We start from the raw sequence: 19,696 nt of genomic DNA on the forward strand, positions 1-19,696 counted from the left end.
TTTAAAAACAAAACAACGTTTATTTTCTACTTATTTAAGCAGTAAAATGTCTATATAATATATGAGGAATGGGGTGACAGATCTACTAACCGATACTCGCATCTTTGGACGGCAAGACTGGTGTTAATAACCGGGTTACGTTGACAACACTAGTTTAAATGCATAATACGATCCACACTAAAGATCCGTAGTCGCTGTTTTGTAGATGTTCACCCAACCAAAAATGTCCAAAAATATCTAAGCAAAGTATTTATTGAGGTTAAGATATGTATAAACTCTTAATTCTGGATCAACTTGTAGATATTTCGCAATGTTCGTTTTACGATGTCAAGGTACAATTACACGAAAACATAGCAAATTCAGAGAGAGGTTGGTAATTTCTGTATTTTAAGAAAATGAATTTAAAGAAAATATAAAATATGATAAAAAAATATATTCACTTTTAACAGATCTGACAGGATGAAGCTAGCAAGATTGGCAGTAGGGTGTGGATTTTTTGTAATTATAATTTTTTCAGAAGTTGTTGCGACGGAAACTATTACTTGTAAGTTAATATGCATGTTTTATTATTAAAGAAAAATAATACTTTAGCTATAGTCTACAGTAACTACGTACGGAAGCCGGTTGGTGCCAGGTAGAAAAAATATTTTATCTGGCGGCCGCCAGATAAAATATTTTTCTACCTGGCACCTACCGGCTTCCGTAACTACGTATCTTCTACCAACTTTCTTGATAATATGCCACAGTTATCAACAGAGACGTTCTTTATCTTTGATTTATTGGTTGTTGTTGTTTTATTATTTTTTTTTTTAGTTTTTTTTCTTTTTAACGTCCCTCTCGAGAATTTTTCACTTATATGGAGACGCTACCACCTGCCGGGGGAGAGCACAAATTTTTACCTTTACTCGGCACTCAGGGCCATGAGGAGTGAGGGATTTTTTTCCATACGAGCACCTACCGTGATACGGGGCCTCGGCTTTTAATGTCTCATCCGAAGGACCCGCAACTTTCACTTCAAATTGCCCAGCGCTTGGCGAAGGAACAGTTGCAACCTATTTTTAATGTACTTAGGTCAGTCGCGGCCAACTCAATCAACAACCAAAAAAAAAAAACCAATAAAAATATTTGACCTTAAGTAATTAGGTATTGGTAATATTATTCTAAAAATATCTTTCATGGTTGCCATGGTAACAATGTAACCATGCAAAATCTGTTGCTAAGATTGGGTTAATGCTACTATCTTGAGGAAAAACAATAAACTTCATGACTGGCACATATACATCCTTAGGACCTTGCAACACCGACAAAATAAGAAAAATTGGGATTAATTGTTAATTTGCAGTGTAACCATGGAAATAACATACCAGTTGTTAAAAGTGATATTTTTTGCTGATTTAGGAATTTACTTACCTTTAAATCAAGAAACATATTATTTGACTCACCTTGAATAGTACTTATCTGGTAGAACTATAGTTGAATATCATATATTGATAAAGTTTGTTGAAAAATACAACACTGTTGCTATGGTTACCAAGAAGGGAAAATGTTCGATTTTGTTAATTTTATATCAATATAAAATCCTATGAGCCAGCTTTTTGCATCCAGTTAGAGATTGGGTGGTAGTCAAAAATGAAAGTCAGGTTAGTTGTTCATATATATCAATCATAAAAGTTTTTTGGAATCTACATACAAGGGTACGTATCCAAGGAAACAGAATATTTTTCAGATTTTTTTTTGCATATTTTTTCAGCTTATTTCCAAAGCAACGCTCTATTTAAAGAGTTGAATTTGAATTTTTTGAAATGTGAAAATTAGGATCACACCAACGCCTTTAAAAATTTATCCTCAGTTATATATAAATATGCTTTTTAAAAAGATAGGATAAGATAAGAGATAAGAGAGCAAATTTTAAAATCCCTTTGTGGTATTAAAACCATGGAAACCATTGCTAACCTATAAGAAATATCATATTTCGTCCTTGGTACAGTAACAACCAGACCCAACCTGACACAAAGCAGAACCAGAGCAGTCCCGGGGACTGCTTTCTGGGACTGCTAAAGCAGTCCCACAGCGGTCCCAGAGCAGTCCCAAAGCGGTCCCAGAGCAGTCCCACAGCAGTCCCAGCGGTCCCAGAAAGCAGTCCAAGCAGTCCCAGAAAGCAGTCCCAGCAGTCCCAGTGGGCGGGGTTAATTAATTTAATGGGCGGAGCTTACTCAGAATGAGATTACCAATAAACAATGTAACTATATAAAAGGCAGTTGGAATTGATGAGCAATTCTTTCTGAGTAGTATCAACAAATATTTACAATTCTTACGCGACAGTCATTTCTGAACTGTAAAGAAAATCACAGTACGCGTATAGAAACAAATTATAATTATTGAATGAAGAAGACGTTCACACCTATTAATAACATGAACATATTTATTTTTTTATATAGAAAATTAAACTTGAATTGTTTATTTTATACCAGAATTAGCTTTAAATAGAAAATAATAATTATAGAGCAAGGCCGATTCCCATACTATACTCTGAATGCATTTTTCTTAAGTATTGGAGCTTTTGAAAAATTCTTTGTTAAACATTGCCGAGTATTATATTTCAGTCATGATTATTTTCAATTACTTCCCAATTTAATTATCTTTAGATTCTCAGTTTTAAGTGTTTTATTATATAAATGTTCGAGTGTACATCTGTAAATCATGCAAATGGAACCCTCAGATTATGTTCAAAATTAATTAATCCTGAAATAAATCTATACACAATTATTGAAACTAAGATTTTTTGCAGGACATAGATTGAAATTAGTGTCAATGTTGACCAGCGTGTTCAGTGATGTGTAACACTGATACCCAAATAACATGCATTGACTTTCTGTTAATTATGCCCAAAGGCAATTGAACCTCAGGTGTTGACACCATTTTATACAATCCCATTGTATTAACCGGCCAGGTAAACACAAACAAAAGAAATAAGAAACAAGTCACAATTCCCGATATTTTCAAATGTTTATTTTTTAATTTTTTATAAATATTTTTTAAATAAATGTACTCTTTTAATAACTTGTTTATAAAAACTAATTTCATAAATAAATGGTGTGTTCCCTGAACGGCTACTCGCCAAAAACAACATCTAATTATCACACCCAATTAAGGGGCACTCTAAGGGGTACAGGTAGATTTACCTGTGTTTACCTGGATAAACAATATTTGATAAATCAAATAAAAATATTAAATTTCATGTTTTTCCATTAAAAAATATTTTCAAAAAACCCAAGATTTGATAAATAAATTTAAAATTTCAAAATATTATCAAAACATATATTATACATTGCTTTGCATTATTGCACTTTTAATATTATTGTACCTTTAATAATTTTTCTTCAAAATGTTAAATACTATTATGGGGAATTTTTTGACCTTGAAGTGGGGGTACAACTTTTTCTCAAATTTTTTGAAGTGGGGGTCCAACTTCTCCATGACTTAACTTCCTCAAGAAAAAAGTTGTGTGTGTGTGTGTGGAAAGGGGGGGGGGGGCAGCCTTTCAGTAAACATTTTCAATAGTATATTGTTATGTTTTGAAAAAAAGTGTATGGTGGGGGGAGAGAGCTTGGAAACTTCATGCCTGGAAGTTATAATTACTTGTTAAGGTATTTCCACTTTCCTGTGGTGTCATATGTTTCTGCCAAAACTGTGAATTAATTATTAATTTAAATTTTTACCCAATCTTTTGGAAGAATGCTTTTCAATTGGCGTAAGAAAAAAATGTTTAGAAAAATAATTTTAAAAATGAATACATTCTTTATTTGATCAACAATTCACTCTTTAAAAAATGTTGGTCAGGGCACGAACTCCTTCTCATGTATCTTCATTCAGGCATTTTATTTATTGTATTTCTAATGTAAAATGGTTCCTTGAACATACACTTTTGTTTTTTATGTCTTACGTCTTAGAAAAAATATGGCAATTTATATATCTTTTGCGGTTATTGATTAATTTAAACGATATTCAGTGAAAATAAATGCAGTTTTTCTACTTTAAAACCCATAAATTGTGAGGGTAGAAATACCTTAACTCTATACCCTTAGATAGAAATAGAAATTATTTAACATAAAAAATAAATATAAATAAATAAATAAATAAATGAAATAGGTAAATAAATTAAAAACAAACAAACAAAACCCAACATTTTACAGGTTATATTGAACTAAAAATGACTTGATAGATTGTTCTGTTTATATGCATTGAAATTCAGGTAGTTTATTCATACAGGTAAGTCTACCTGTACCCCTTAGAGGGCCCCTTAATTGGGTGTGATAATTAGATGTTGATTTTGGGGAGTAGCCGTTCGGGGAATAAGCCAAATAAATCCCGAATAATTGTTCACATTGTTTATGTAACAGAAGAATGGTAGAATAATTTTATTTCATGGCCATTAAATAAATTATTTGGAGTGCTCTTTTTTAAGCATTGTATTAGCTTTTTCAATTAAGAAAAAAAAATCCAGTACAGTACGTTCCTCTAAATACATGTATCTTACTGAAATGACAAGTTTGTTTATTTGTTTGTTTGTTTGTTTTTTTTTTGTTTTTTTTTTAAATAGTGCTAATGCAAACTTTGAGTACATACATGTATGTAATTTGACAGCATTAATTTATTAAATAGGCCTAGATAAAAAAAATTTTCAAACACCTGTATTGAAGTTTAAAATCTTCCCATGACTTCCCTTTTTAACTACGGTACTTTTATTTTCTTAAAATTAATTCTAGACTACAATTGTGTAAATTTATAGCCCTCTGAAGACATTTAGTAATTACATGTATAACTATCTCTATTTATTTAAATTTTGTAAGAAATTAATACTTGTTTTTGTATATTTGTTTTTATCTTAAACAACTCTCTGCAGAAAGTAAACAAAACAACAACAAGGAGCTGCAAATTCAGAATACACAAGGGGCGGAGCTATCATGTCACTCAGAACCTTTCTCACGCATGAGTGAACAAAGCAGTCCCAAAAAGCAGTCCCTGGGACTGCTGGGTCTGCTTTCTAGAGCAGTCCCAGAGCAGTCCCACAGCGGTCCCAGAGCAGTCCCACAGCAGTCCCAGAGCGGTCCCAAAGCAGTCCCGGGGACTGCTTTGGTGTCAGGTTGGGTCTGGTTGGTACTGTATATGTTACAAGGATCTCTTGTCTATTATTTGCATGCATTTCAACCTATTATTATTTTTAATCTTAGGTGTATGACTTTATAAAATTAAATGAACAAAATTATTACTTTTGAATACTTTGTTTCCATAGTAACGTATGTAATAGTTGATTTACCAAGCATGTTTATCATGCATTTAAGACATCAGGCCTTCAACTTTCAGAAACAGTCATTGCCACTTGTTTGCTTTGCTGCAAACATTAACTGTGGGACTCTGAACAAGTTGGAAAATGTCATTTTTCAAATTTTAGGACATGTTGCTATGGTAACCATTACACGTAGCAACCAATTTTTGCCTGATTTGAGTTTACGGTATCAAATACTTTTATCATAGAGAGTTTGGAGAAATTCTGAGAATATGCGTGCCACAGCTCCTATATAAAAGTTAAAGTCATTACAGAGAATGGCTCTTAATATGTCTTCGAGTTAGTTTTTCTTGTAATTTAAATGCGAATAATTGCTTTTTTACATTGCAAAATGTAACATTTTTAAGAGTGACGTTATAAACTATCACGACGCCACGCTTGACGTTGTGAATACGGTCCGATATAAAGTGCAGAAAAGCAAAGAAAGAAAGAAATTTTTGTTTTTATTTATTCAATGTATAATTTATATCTAAAATAAGCACAGAGGTATGAGTTAACAATGTATCTTGTCTAAAACACCTTGTTTAAGCTGTAACTAAAGGAAAGAGAGAGAGAAGGCTGAGGGGGAGGGGGGCTTTTAGGTGCAGTAGTCCTAGCGTGATTCAGAAACAATGGGGGAGCGAATATTAATTAGATATTAAATTAGAAAAAAAAGTTCAAAATTTTCTGACAAGTAAGAAAATGGGTTATCGCCAAAACATAAGGGAAGAAAATGTTGAGTGGTTAGATACAGGAGCAAATGTGGTAGGGGATGAGGTAAATAATCTTTTTTCAACAAATATATATCTATTCTCTGTCGAGTTGAAATGTTACATGTTATATGTCCAATTTTCTCCTAAATCGAAGACTAATTTTCGTTTCATTTTGCTTGATATAATTCCATTTTGCTTGATATAAATCCTAAATAAGTAATATTCACGTGAAGTGCTAACAAATAGACTTTTTCTTAATTCAATACCGATCAACGAAGTTTGGACCGCCAACACACTTGTATTCTAAAGTAATTTGCTTCCGATGCCTGTGATACGTATATCAAGTGCTTTCAAATGGCCCGTATACAGAATTTTCACATTGGTAAGCTTATGCGAGTACACACGCTGCATACAACTGCTCTTTTAACAGGATGTCGCTGTGGTATCACCACATGTCGTCATGCAGCGTTTTTCCAAATAAATCCCATTCTGTTGGTAAATTTAAAAAAAGGAACCAAGAACTACTCGTGTTTTGTATGAAAAGATCACAAATTTTCACCGAACTTTTTCAGCGTCAGATTTTTCATTCTCGACACCGTTCGATATTGTCAAAGTATTTGCAAAACATGGTGTAATTTTTTTTAAATTTAGTCTTTGATGATCGTTTCTTTTGAGGATACCAAAATACACAGGAACATAGGATACAATTTTAAGTTCGTGGGGGGCACAACCTAACAGATACGGACAAGTTTAGGCCCGTAGCAACAGTTTCGAAAAGGGGAGGGGGTAACTTAAAAAAAAACTAATAAGCTGACCAAATCCTGGATTTGCCAGGCTCGACCTAACAGCAACAAAAAACGTATGTGTGTGTGTGTGTGTGGGGGGGGGGGGGGGTTGTATCCAGCATGCATCTAAAAGAATTACTGTAGCAAAAGACTATTCACAGAAAACAGTGGGGAGCCCGCCCCCTTGCATTCTACGGGCCTGAAGACATTCTTGAGGGGGCACAACCACAAATTAGCTCTTTTTCTAATATTAATGATATTTTAATGTACTGGTATTATTATCGAGGGGAACAACAACTGTAAATCAGCTCGATTTTCTAAAGTAATTTATATACATTGAAAAAATTATGGGGGCACGCCCCTCCTCAGATTCATACCGAATTAATATCCCTTTTTTCTTTGGCACGAATTCCTCATAAGTCTGCCAGCGACCTTTTTTAATCAGGCGAAATAAAACACAAGTACCTCTAGCTCCGAGACGTTGTAATTTTGGAGCTTTAATTTTTTCGTCTCAGTACTTTTACTTTGTTCAAATCTTTCTATGATAATAGATGTATCTAAATCTAGTTAAACATCACTGCCTTAATTCTCTATACATATCTGTATTGATACAGTGCATTTACACTGCATTCCTCACCTTTTTTTTAAATTCTTTATTCGGTTTTTCGCATACAAATGGGGAATACCTCCTAAACTTTTACCTTGATTTTATAATTTCTGAAAAGAATTTAAAAAAAACATAAAAAGCCATCGGACGAAACACTTTGAGAGAGGTAAATGGAAATGAAGGTCTGTGTCGTTTTATGCTTTATGCTTCATACTTGAGCAGTTTTTCAATTGTGATATAGATATACATGTATTTTTAAAATTTCCTTTTTATAAATAAAGTTTAAACTTTTCTTATAACAGCTGTAATTGCGGTTGTTTATATAATGACGGTTATCAGTGTAACAAACTTTTAATTAAAATACGTCAAAGGAAAAAATAACCATGCAGTTGACACTTGTTTAGTTGTTCCATATCTTTTCGTGATACTGTTGTGGTCTCAAAGTGATGATAAATAAACGCTTTCGATTTTCGAACATTAAAAAAAATCGTTAAAAAGTTTTCTATCTGTGATAACTTAAGTTTGTTGTATTGAAGAGTGTTAAAAAACAATTGTCTTAATCATTGTGACGTCATTATCAAATGTGCATAAGAAAGTCGCCCAAATCATAATATTTACATTTGCTGTGTTTTTCTACTAAGCCAACTGTGAATGTCATTTTTGTGTATACTCACGCGTAGAAACATACACGGAGAAACTCGCGTTAAAGTGACGTCACAATGAGGCTAAAGAGAAGTCATTAAAACTATAAAGATATAGGACAGTGCGAAATTCAAACAATGAGTGTATTTTTGCTGCTTTTAAACATGTAAAATGTAAATATAAGGAATGTTTTTTAGTTGTGTGTGAATTATTGGTTTGTAAATCACACAGACTTGCACGTAGGCATATTCTTCATGAAGCGCTAGCGCGCTTCATGAAATATGCCTACGTGACAAGTCTGTGTGATTTACACACCAATAACTCACACACAACTGAAAAACATTCCTTAATAAATTGCGTAGTACTCAGTTTTAACGACGTCAGCAAACCCGCGACCTACGTTAACACTAAGTTGTCGTGAAAGAAGTTAACTTCAAACAAAGACAGAGGAATCTGAATAAAGACACTTACAAAATATTCTTTCATGAAAAAATCCGAAAGTTGTGATCTCAGACCACGTACATTGTATATGAAAGTAAAAGCAGTCTTGCTCTCTTTAATATCATTAAAAATTAGGTTTACAGCATTAATTAACCCCCCCCCCCCCCCCAAAGAAAAAGGGAGAATATGAAATGAAAACCACGCAGATGTGTATTTGTTTTAATGCCTTTCTAAGTTTACAGATAATCTCCCCAATTGATCTGAGGATTGTTTAGTAGTTTCAAATGTATTTTGACTCAAAATTTGTACATGTACAAATTTATATTACAACTGAAAGTGTTTTGTCATTGACAAAGATGTACATGTTCAGAATGACACTGGTATTACTATTAAAGACAATTAATTCTGCATACACAATAGAATTACTCTTACATGTAATTTGATGGCTCAAATTGGCCATCGTAGTTTTGATATCAATTTACATTTATAAAAAGAAATTAAACACAACTTAATTAACTTGGGCTTCATTTGAATTATTTACAGATGAATTTGGAGATACTTGCTTGGTTTTCTTAAAAGAATTGGATGAAAGTGTTCAATATTCTGTTGAATACCATGGGAAGCCTGTTAGTATCCTTTGCGATGACTACTCATTCCATGGAAAAGGAGATGTAATCGCTGACGAGTACAAAGTCTGTGTTACACCTCAATATTTCAACGATTCAGATTGTGCCATAGAGTTAGTGTATACATCTACACTTTTTGGCACACCTTTACAGGTTCGTATTTTGTAATTTCATGCAAGGACAGTTAACGTGTTTTTCATTTTTTTTTATCATGTTTATTTATTTAAATACAATTTAAAACACTAAACTAAATTTTTAAAATACAAAACTCCTTTTCCTAAAATTTCGTGAATGTAGTTAAGAGTTTAGATACTACAGTTATCATTTTAATACGTTTGGCATAGAAACATAATTTTGAATGGTTTTTTTTTAGAGTGTAACTTGTTCAAAAAACTTCAACACTAGATTTTGTGGTAAAGAGGAGGACTATCTTTATATCAATTTCAAGAGACGTGATGGTAAATCAACATCAAGTGCTAGCTTCAAGCTGCTTGTCACCGCTGAAAAAGTTTTGGACTGTAAGTTTTATTTTCCTTCAAAAGAAAAGAATATTTGAACTTCGATTGTCTTTTCTTAGTTCCGTATTGTTCCTCCCTTAAATTGTCTGCCTGCCCTGAATATCGTAGTACTGTTGACAGAAATAATTAACAAATATTAAATCAATAGTCATTATCTGTATATTTGTAATTTGATTTTTTTTTTTTTTACAAAATGCAGTTGGAATTCTCGTTGGAACAATCGTAGGAGGCGTGCTCGGCGGCATAGTTCTAATTATAATACTAACAGGTATAGTTTGTGTCTGTTTATGCGGACGGAAACCTACTCGAGGTCAAGTACTAGAAACAACTCAGAATACCTCAGGTGCATTTATGTTTAATTTATTTATTCTAAGAGAAATATTAAATCTAGCTTTTATCAAGTCTAGTATGTATATTTCATTTTCTAAGTATACGGTGTACTATTTTATTAGTCCCCTACCGGTGAAACCGGAGGGGACTATAGGTTTCCTCTGAGTCTGTCCGTCCGTCTGTCCGTCTGTCTGTCTGTCTGTCTGTCCCTCTGTCTGTCTGTCAGTCTGTCCCACTTGGTTTTCCGCATTTTTTTCCCAAACGCTTGCAGATATTGAGCTGATTTTTGGTATGTGAGTGTATCTTGATGAGTTACAGATCAAGTTTGCATTTTGTTCCGCTTCATTGATTTTTGACGGAATTACGGCCTTTTCAATTTTTACGGGTTTTCCGCAATTTTCTTCTAAACGCTTGTAGATATTGAGCTGATTTTTGGTATGTGGCTTTACCTTGATTAGTTACAGATCAAGTTTGCATTTCGTCCCGCTTCATTAATTTTTGACGGAATTATGGCATTTTCAATTCTTAACGGGAACCAGATTACACTTGCCGGTAGGGGACTGGTATTGCTAATGCAATACTCTCAGAATGCTTGTTAACTTTTGTCTTCCTTACTGTAATAAAAATATGAATATATATTTATTCCCTTCAAGAACAGTTATCAGAAGTTCTGTTTAGTATATTTGATGCATAAGATTTTTTCCTAAAAACCTTTATTATTAAGATACTGTTTTCCAGAATTTTGAACTGTATTCTTCAAGGAAACATTGGCATATTTATAAGTTATATTAAATTTCTTCAAGGTCAAGCAATAAACCAACCAGGTATTCCATATGCCACATATTCGACACAACAGTCGAGCAACACAACCACGTTGTATCCAACAGGAAATTACTCAACACAATATTCTTCAGGAAACAGTACACAACAGCCGTTTCAATACTCACAGACAACTGGTTCACAACCGTAAAACGTTGGTAGTTTCTCGGCTTTGTAGTCCCCACCAAAGGTCTGAAAGGATAGTTGATTTTTTGCTCACCTGAGGCGAGGGATCAAAAATGCTTTTTAATCAAAATTTGTCCGTTGTCTGCTGTTGCCGACATCGTCCTTGTTGTCATAAACCTTTTGTAATTTCATATTCTTCCCCTAACCACTTAGTTATTTTCAACCAGACTTTGGTGAAGGGGATTAAAGTTTGTTTAAATAAAGGGTCAAAACCTCTTCTAAAGGGGCGATAATTAAGTAAAAGTAAAAATTGGGATAGGTCTTTAAAAATATTCTTCTCAAGAACCACTGTGCCAGAAAAGATGAAACTTACAATGAAGGTTCTTACAACTGTAACATAGAGTACATTATTTTTGTTTTTCAAATAATGACCCCCGGAGATGGGGAAATCAAAGTTTTAAATAGGAAAACATAAGAAAAATCAATTTTCAAGAACAGAGAAGCCATGAGCAGTCATATTGATATGGAAGTATCCTCATAGTATAAATTCAAGTTTCTTTCAATCATGATCCCCGGGGAAAAGGTGTAGCCAATTGGGTAATTAAAGTTTTACATAGGAAAACAGGAAAAATCATGAAAAATCTTCTTAATAACAGCAAAGCCATGATTATTCATATTTAGTTGGAAACATCCTCAGGTAATGTAGGTTCAAGCTTATACAAATCATGATTCTCGGGGGTAGGGTAACGGTACAAGGGCAATTAAAGTTCTACAAAGGAATGTAACGGGAAAAGAACAAGAAGGTTCATAGTTACACAGGTGAGCGTTGTGGCCCACGGACCTTTTATATTTCTGTTGTTGAAACAATTTTTTTTATCAGTTTATCACTAACACTTGTGAAACTTTGACTTTTTCTCTTTTTTTCTGTTTTCAGTTTTTTTATTAATAATGTATAAGCAGATCCTTCATTTCTACTACTTTGTAACCGTATGGTATGTGATATATGTATATGTAATCAAGATAGAGCTTTTTGTTATCTTTGTGATTGTGATAGTTTACATGAGGAATTAAGAAACATTGTCAATTTTACCTGGCTTGAATAAATAAGTTGTCAATCTTTGGCAAAAGTCTTGTATAAAAATAACTCCTTAAATGATGGTATAGAAACCATCAAAACACAACAAATATTATTGTTATACCTTTGCAAATTGTTCCCAGTATAAATTTATGCTTTAAAAAAGTTTAAAAAAAATTATAGTGTTTTCCTGAGCGGTCAAAAAAAATCGATGCAAGACCGCTAGGTTAGATGTTGAACCGGTCGATGAGATGTAGGATCACTATGACTTTTTAAGCTACTTTTTATTTCTCACTGTAGGTTGGATAAGCTATTTCTTATCTGCCTTTGTTGGTGTTCGGCAGTAACAGAGTCGTCCAGGTTAAATCCGCAATGCGAGTATACGAAATTAAAACATCAAAGACCACTTAGTATATCTATGCAGTGAATAAAATTTGTTTCAAAATCCGGTCATTTACATATATCTTTTGTATTATTATCAGTTCTGCAATGACATGAAATGCCTAAAGTTTAATTTTGAAAAAATACCCTATACTTGACCGTCAGTGAAAACAACAATATACATGTACTTAAAACTTTGATTATAGTTATAACTTTCAATAATTCATTTTTATGGGTTTTACACAAAAATATAAAAAAGGCAATTATATTTTGAAGCCGATATATTTTTGACAATGATGATACACGTGTTACTACATGTACATACACTGTATTACATGTTGTTGACTTGACCATCATCTCCAATTCTTTTCTGAAAGGAAAAAATACACCAATGTTCACTACGAAGTTCTGAAACGGCCTTCATGTGTCATTGATACATTAAAATCTTTCAACCCACTCCCTTTATTTTCTTAACGTAATCTTTGAAAAGAGAGAGGGAGAGAGTTTAACTGGCCTGGGCATGCAATGCAAAATCTTCCAGATTCACAAAATCGAACAAAAACTAGGGTTCAAACGTGAAGGCAGGCTTCACTAAGCAAATGTCATATAAAAGTATTAATGAAGTAAAATTGTGTTTACCTAGAAACTGGAGTTAGCAAATGTACAAAGATGATCCTCTACTATCCGTCCAAATGTACAAATTCCTTTTTGATATATTTACATGTACTTTATTGTCAATAGTCAGGCTTCTCATACTTTGTAGTTTATTGCTTGAAAATTGTAAATAGAAGTATTTTATCAATCATTCAAAATGCATTCACTCAGATAAATTCAATCGTAAAAGGTATAGTCAGAGAGAGCTTAAACCAAGGAAACATTTTTTTTTTCAGAATTATTTTTTTTTTTTTCATATAACTTTATATGATAGATAAATAGCAAAGTTGTGGAATATGTATTAAAAATTCTGTACATGTAATATATAGAGTTGGCAGAAAGAGGAACATTTGTGAAACGTCGGTATGTACAATCACGTATTTCCTTACGAAATTTATTATGCATTGGTCTCACAACAACATTGTATTGGGAGAAAATGAGCTTTTGTGATTAAACAAAGACATACGTAAATAACGATCTTTTTTCATTTTGTACCTTACTTCCTTTTGAAAGAATCGGATAACTTACAAATTGAAATTACTCATTCCTTTCGTCAACCAACTGACCATAGAAAACTTTATAAAACCATAAAAAATCAGTATGAATGGAGCAGACTTTAAAAGACTTGCGAAATCCTCCAATTTTTGACATAGAAAACAAAGAAGGTTTAAATTCAAATTCATTTATGTATAAAAATAGATTATTTATGCCTATATATACGATAATAGATTAACCATGATAGTAAAAGCCGATCGGCATGAGTATAGAGACAAATGAAATCTGCTTTTCAAGCGGAATAAATTCATAATGTTTTTAATTAAAAAAAAAAGTGACAATTTATATATATGTAAAACTTTTTTATTTGAGTCAAATATTTGTTATTAATGCCTTAAATAACTAACAGGTTTTACAGATTTCAAATAAATTGTAATAAGAGAGACAGGCTTTTGTTTTCATTTAAGGCACAAAAATAATTATAATTCATGTTTAGCCGACAGCTTCTGGAACAAATCGCTCAGACAATGCTCAATTGCGCCCCCTTTACTTTGGGTTATCGATGTGGTTGTCTCCCCTGTACATCTATCAACACAAACTCCGAGGTATTTGTACTCAAAACCCATCAGTTGTCCTTTAAAGTTCCAGCTGATAATACAGCCCTTGCCACGATCTACCTAAAACGTGAAAAAGGTTCAAGAAGTTACTACTATGGTTCACAGGTACTTGTGGACGGACCCGCCTCCCCATTCTGTACCCCAAGGGTTCTTCAACTTTTTTTTCTTCATAAAATATTTTTCTATGACCCATTCACGGAGTATTACAATTTAAAAAAAAAAACCTTAAAAGAACCAAAAAACTAATTTTTGAAAAAAATTCACTCTCTAGATCTGATGCTAAAAGAAAATTCTCTCTTCTTTGAAGATTGAGTTGCATTATGCATGTTTTGGGATACTATGAATTCTACAGGAATTTTACGCTTCGAAATTTTCTTCTCACTCTCGCACACAAACTAAAAAAAAATTATGTAAAATATTGTTGACTATTTCTATGCTTACATTTATATACAAACAATTGTTTATAAAATAAACGAAAATAAGCGTACTATTCCAGTTATTTCTACTCATTTTTCTAAGGTATAAATAGTCAAATATGCCGAGAATTTTTCCCATCGAAATATACCGTAAGGAAAGGGCTATGTTACTTGAAATTCAAAACGCGTTTTGATGCGTTGAATACACACGTGACATCGCTCAAAGTTTCTGATGCGTTTAATATCTGTTATATAGAAACATATATGTTAATAATTTATAATTAGTAGAATTTAATAGAAGTAAGACTGTAATAAAAGAAATACACTCACCTCTCCAGAGCCAGACATCCCAAATGCGTTAGCGATATTCTCAGCTTTCTTCAATACCTTTTGAAAATCGCCCAAATTACCTATTTATAAAGGAAACAATTTAAGCTTACCACTGTGTAAGGGTTTTGTGATATGTCTATATTACAATACATTGTTTATTTTTTCAAATTTACTTCCATTATTTGTGGTCTTCTGATAGTTTGTTTCCCCAAAATTTATTACGGTTAGGGTTAGTCTATAACGTCCTTAAGAAACACATTTTCATTTTTTTTTTCTAATAATTAAACATGCAGCCAAAGTTATATTCAGAGTAAAAACTTTCGTTTATCAGCTGCAAGGTAAATATGACTCGTATTGACACAATCTCTTTTATTCAAATTAAAACAATCACATCTGAAATATGGTTATTTTTTCTATCCCTTATCAGTTCATCTCAATTATCCAAAACGTGCCTAGATGTGAATCATTTTCAGACACTATCCATAATATCAATATCGATAGGGAATTTCCAGGTTTTATTTTTAGATCTTTTGATCTTTCAATCCTTTAATCGCTTCACATTAACCAATGCGGAAAAAATGTACATTTCTATGGCATGTCAAACGTTGCAATATTCGATCTTTTCCATTTGTATTGTATAACTTTCCATTTGTATTGTATAATTTTTATTTGTATTGTATAATTTTTCATTTGTATTGTATAATTTTTCATTTGTATTGTATAATTTTCATTTTGTATTGTATAATTTTTATTTGTATTCTATAATTTTCCATTTGGATTTTATAATTTTCCATTTGGATTGTATAATGTTTATTTGTATTCTATATTTTCCATTTGTGTTGTAAAAAAATCATTTGTATTGTATAATTTTTCATTTGTATTCTATATTTTCCATTTGCATTGTATAATTTCTTATTTGTATTGTATAATTTCTTATTTGTATGCGATAATTTTTCATTTGTATTGTATCCGAGGATTGTTTATTTATTTCGTTACGAAGGATGTCATTGGTCATAAAATTTAGTCTGTATAAAGGTCTCAGGTGCCCATCACAAACTTAGTCTGGTACCCTTCCCACAATTCCGATCGCGCACTCTCTACAAACACAAACTCGGCTCCTCTATTTGCGATGCATGCTAAGGGACGACCATTTGATTCTCGGGGGGTGTCGAATCCGATTATTTATTTTCATTCTCTCGCAGGAGAGAATATTTATTTCCAATATGACCAGAGACAAGGAGAAAAACAAAAAGAAGAAAATCCGCCCAAACCCGAAAACTCAGTTTTTTGGGGGTGGGGGTAGTTACCACCACTCAAGGTCAATTTATTTATTTTCTCAGTCAGCATTCCTAAGGACAGATTATTTATTTGCCATCTACCAGCGCTCCCTTTTTAGAATCCAATGACCGTCTAACATGCACGCAAATACATATGCCGCCGAAATATGGCTGAAATATTGCCGACTCGGCGTTAAACAATAATCAATCAATCAATCAAGCAAATACATATGAGCCCAGTTTGCTTTGAGCATCCGGAACATCTTCAACCCGATACAGGCTGAAACTTGACCAATGAAATCCTTCGTAACGAAACAAATAAACAGTCCGCGGATACAATACAAATGAAAAATTATCGCATACAAATAAGAAATTTTACAATACAAATAAGAAATTATACAATGCAAATGGAAAATTATACAATACAAATAAAAATTATACAATACAAATGAAAAATTATACAATACAAATAGAAAATTATACAATACAAATAAAAATTATACAATGCAAATGGAAAATTATACAATGCAAATGCAAAAGATCGAATATTGCAACGTTTGACATGCCATACATTTCCTACTGACCGTATACACACTGTAGCCACAAAGCAGTGTTATGTAAATACTGAAAAGACCTGAATTGAAGGAAATTGATTAAATTCAAGACTAGGCCTCGAAACCATAAACTGAGAACAGAGTTAAGTCAAAATTTCTATTTTGAATATTTGCGTTTTATTTGATATACGTACTTAACAATATGCAGATTAGTAAAAAAATTTAATTGAAATATATGATGAAAATTTTGTTTCATTATCAAAATTATTTCAAAAGTTATTTTGATTTGAAATTTTGACTTAAATCTGTTCTCAGTTTATGGTCTTGGGGCCAGGTCATAAAAAGGACGCAGTATTTCCGATAAAATGTAAGAGTCATATTCTTTAAAATAAAGAATTTTAAATTGTGGATCAGCAAATTTCTGTTGGATTTGTCTATAACTATGAGAGGGAGAGAGATTGAAGACTTAAAACAAGTTACTGAAAGAGGACATCAAAATAAAGAATACACTGCGGTAGAATCCTTTCAAAATCATTAAAAAAGATGGTACAATGTAAATTTAAAACAGACAGATGAAGAGCGTCGAATCCCATTCACATTTTAGGGAATAAAATATGTTCAAAATAGGAAAAAAGTCACAGCTAAATCAAGCGAAATTAATTTGGATGTATGTTACTTTTTGAAAGATGATGATTCCAATATAAATGTATGGGGATATCTTGTTTGTATCTGAATATAGCCTAACTAGAAATTCTCCTATGCATTTTCATAAACAATGTAAATTGTAGTTACATGTACTTCGTAAGGATAGATGAAAGGCCACACCAATTTAATTATTTCTTGTTCGTCGGACATTTGATGAAAAAAAGTACGAGCGGGCAAGCGGTTAAATAATAATATTAGGCCACACCAATAAAATGTTTTGTTCGTCGGACCCGCACGCTCGTATTTAAACAAAACTATACAAGTAATATTAATTTTAATTTCCCGCACCATGGAAATTATGTGTTAAAAAATACTATTGAAGGATTTTTCTAAAACTACCATTAAGGTCATAAGATACCCATGCAAATTCGAAAATTTAAAGTCAATGATCTGTTGATTTTCGGACATGAGCAATTACAAACTGTAATTATGATGAACGCTGAAAAGTCATTAAGATAGATTAAAAATAAAAAGTATGGTTCGAAAGAAACAAATTGATTACATGTAACATTAATTTAAAGTTTTGTATTACTTTATGAAACGCTTTATAAAATCGGGGTGTACATTTCAAGAGGATTATGAAAAAGAAATTTAGAACTCTTATATAATATGAACCCCCTCTCCCCTTGTCCATGTGTGTATATTATGTACATTAAAATGTCTAAATCTAATCCAACGACCTAAACACATTAACTACCACAGAGGTCACAAACATATTGTAAAATGTTAATTTATTAGATTCGGTTGGATTATACGTTTACCTTCATCATGTATAACATAGAACATATTAATACTTTTAAAATTCAGTAACACATACCATTCGCCATTTTCATTCCGCAGATAACAAGTCCAAGACAGAACAACGCTTTAATGGACATATTTTCTTGATGTGAATTGTAGGTAGATTTTCAGATGAATTCCTATTCTTAAGATATGAGGTACCTTGCTTTCAAACCTTACCATTTATTTCATATATATACGTGCTTATGACACGTGTACATAGGCAAGATCTAAAAATATCAACAAGTATTCTCGTTGGGTACTTATTCTTAGCATTTGGTGTTTCCAGTCAATATTTAAAGGTTAAACAATTATTTGTTAAGAAGATCTTAATGAAAAGAAAAGATTACATGTAAAATTTAAATGGCATTATTTTCCAGATGCTATTCATAGATCGACTTATTATACAATCAGATTAACATGCTTGATGGAGATTTCTTAAAGGAGGGAGGAAGAGTAGGAGGATTCCACCCTTTAAAAAAAAAATTTCATAATAACTTAATTTTATTCTAAAGTGTAAATTATGTCTTCTTTTTTTTAGATTCAAAGTCAATGTAAGCAATTCATTTTAGAAATATATTTTTTTAATAATTTTAAATACCTTATTGGTTTTAACATATTTTATTGTAAATTATAATTACGAATTTTGGGATTGGGCACAAGTTCTGAAATCTTATTACGCCCTCTTCCTACATGTATATTACAAATTTAAATTGACACAGTTTAACATGAAGTTTTAAGATATACAACATTTGCAAAAATTTACTAATCAATGCATTTTATAGATAGACACATGTAGTTCTGTATATACATATACTGGTATATTCATTTATTTAACTTCCTTGAAAACAAAACACGAACATTAATGATGAGAACACAAGTTATTCTCATAAAAATTTTACCGGTATTATTAAACACTGACACAAGCACTTAGACTGAAGTCATCGCGTTATTTGTCGGAGAAAAACGTGTGCCAGAGGAAGTACTCATGCACTCATCCTCGCAAGCCACAAGTTTACAAATATATCCTTTATATATTTTTTTTTTTTTTATTTTTGCAAAATAGTTTTTAGGAAAAAGATATGAAAACCAGTGGCTTGCAACGATGCTATAACCCTTTGTATTTGACCATTACTCATACAAAAAATCCCTGTGATTTTACTACATAGCTTATATATTTACTTTCATTTTTGCTAAACTAACATGGGAAATAAGCATTTTAGCATAAACTACTTTCAATTTGCTTTCAAAAAATCTCATACAAAGGACAGTATTATAAAACGGATTTTTCTGAAGGGACTCGAGTGTACCTGTCAGTTTATCAGTTACATGTAAAAGGGATTGATGATGAGTAAAATTGTCTTTATTTTTTCCCTCTCGATGTTTATTTGATAACAAATGTTAAATGAAATGTGCTTAGCCTATTTAGTCACATGTATTTTAAGATTCTTATATCTATGCATATCCTAGATATTAACA

General features: G+C 32.0%; 2 protein-coding genes across 2 annotated transcripts; one reads left to right on the forward strand and one right to left on the reverse strand.

Moving 5' to 3' along the window:
* Nucleotides 1-459: 459 nt before the first annotated feature.
* On the forward strand, nt 460-12,052 carry LOC133188756 (uncharacterized). The gene is made up of 5 exons (XM_061324244.1): nt 460-544; nt 9,058-9,293; nt 9,514-9,658; nt 9,858-10,001; nt 10,792-12,052. The coding sequence occupies exons 1-5, from the start codon at nt 460-462 to the stop codon at nt 10,956-10,958; spliced, it is 777 nt and encodes a 258-aa protein (XP_061180228.1). The 3' UTR covers nt 10,959-12,052.
* Nucleotides 12,053-13,903: 1,851 nt separating this feature from the next.
* Nucleotides 13,904-18,342, reverse strand: LOC133188843 (uncharacterized). The gene is made up of 3 exons (XM_061324325.1): nt 18,255-18,342; nt 14,902-14,981; nt 13,904-14,215 (listed from the first exon to the last, which is right to left on the reverse strand). The coding sequence occupies exons 1-3, from the start codon at nt 18,313-18,315 to the stop codon at nt 14,018-14,020; spliced, it is 339 nt and encodes a 112-aa protein (XP_061180309.1). The 5' UTR covers nt 18,316-18,342; the 3' UTR covers nt 13,904-14,017.
* Nucleotides 18,343-19,696: the final 1,354 nt, after the last annotated feature.

The sequence above is a fragment of the Saccostrea echinata genome, unplaced genomic scaffold (assembly GCF_033153115.1).
Source record: "Saccostrea echinata isolate AGI-Se365-2 ecotype Australia unplaced genomic scaffold, CSIRO_AGI_Sech_v1 ptg000016l, whole genome shotgun sequence".
In the NCBI taxonomy this organism is placed as follows: Eukaryota; Metazoa; Mollusca; class Bivalvia; order Ostreida; family Ostreidae; genus Saccostrea; species Saccostrea echinata.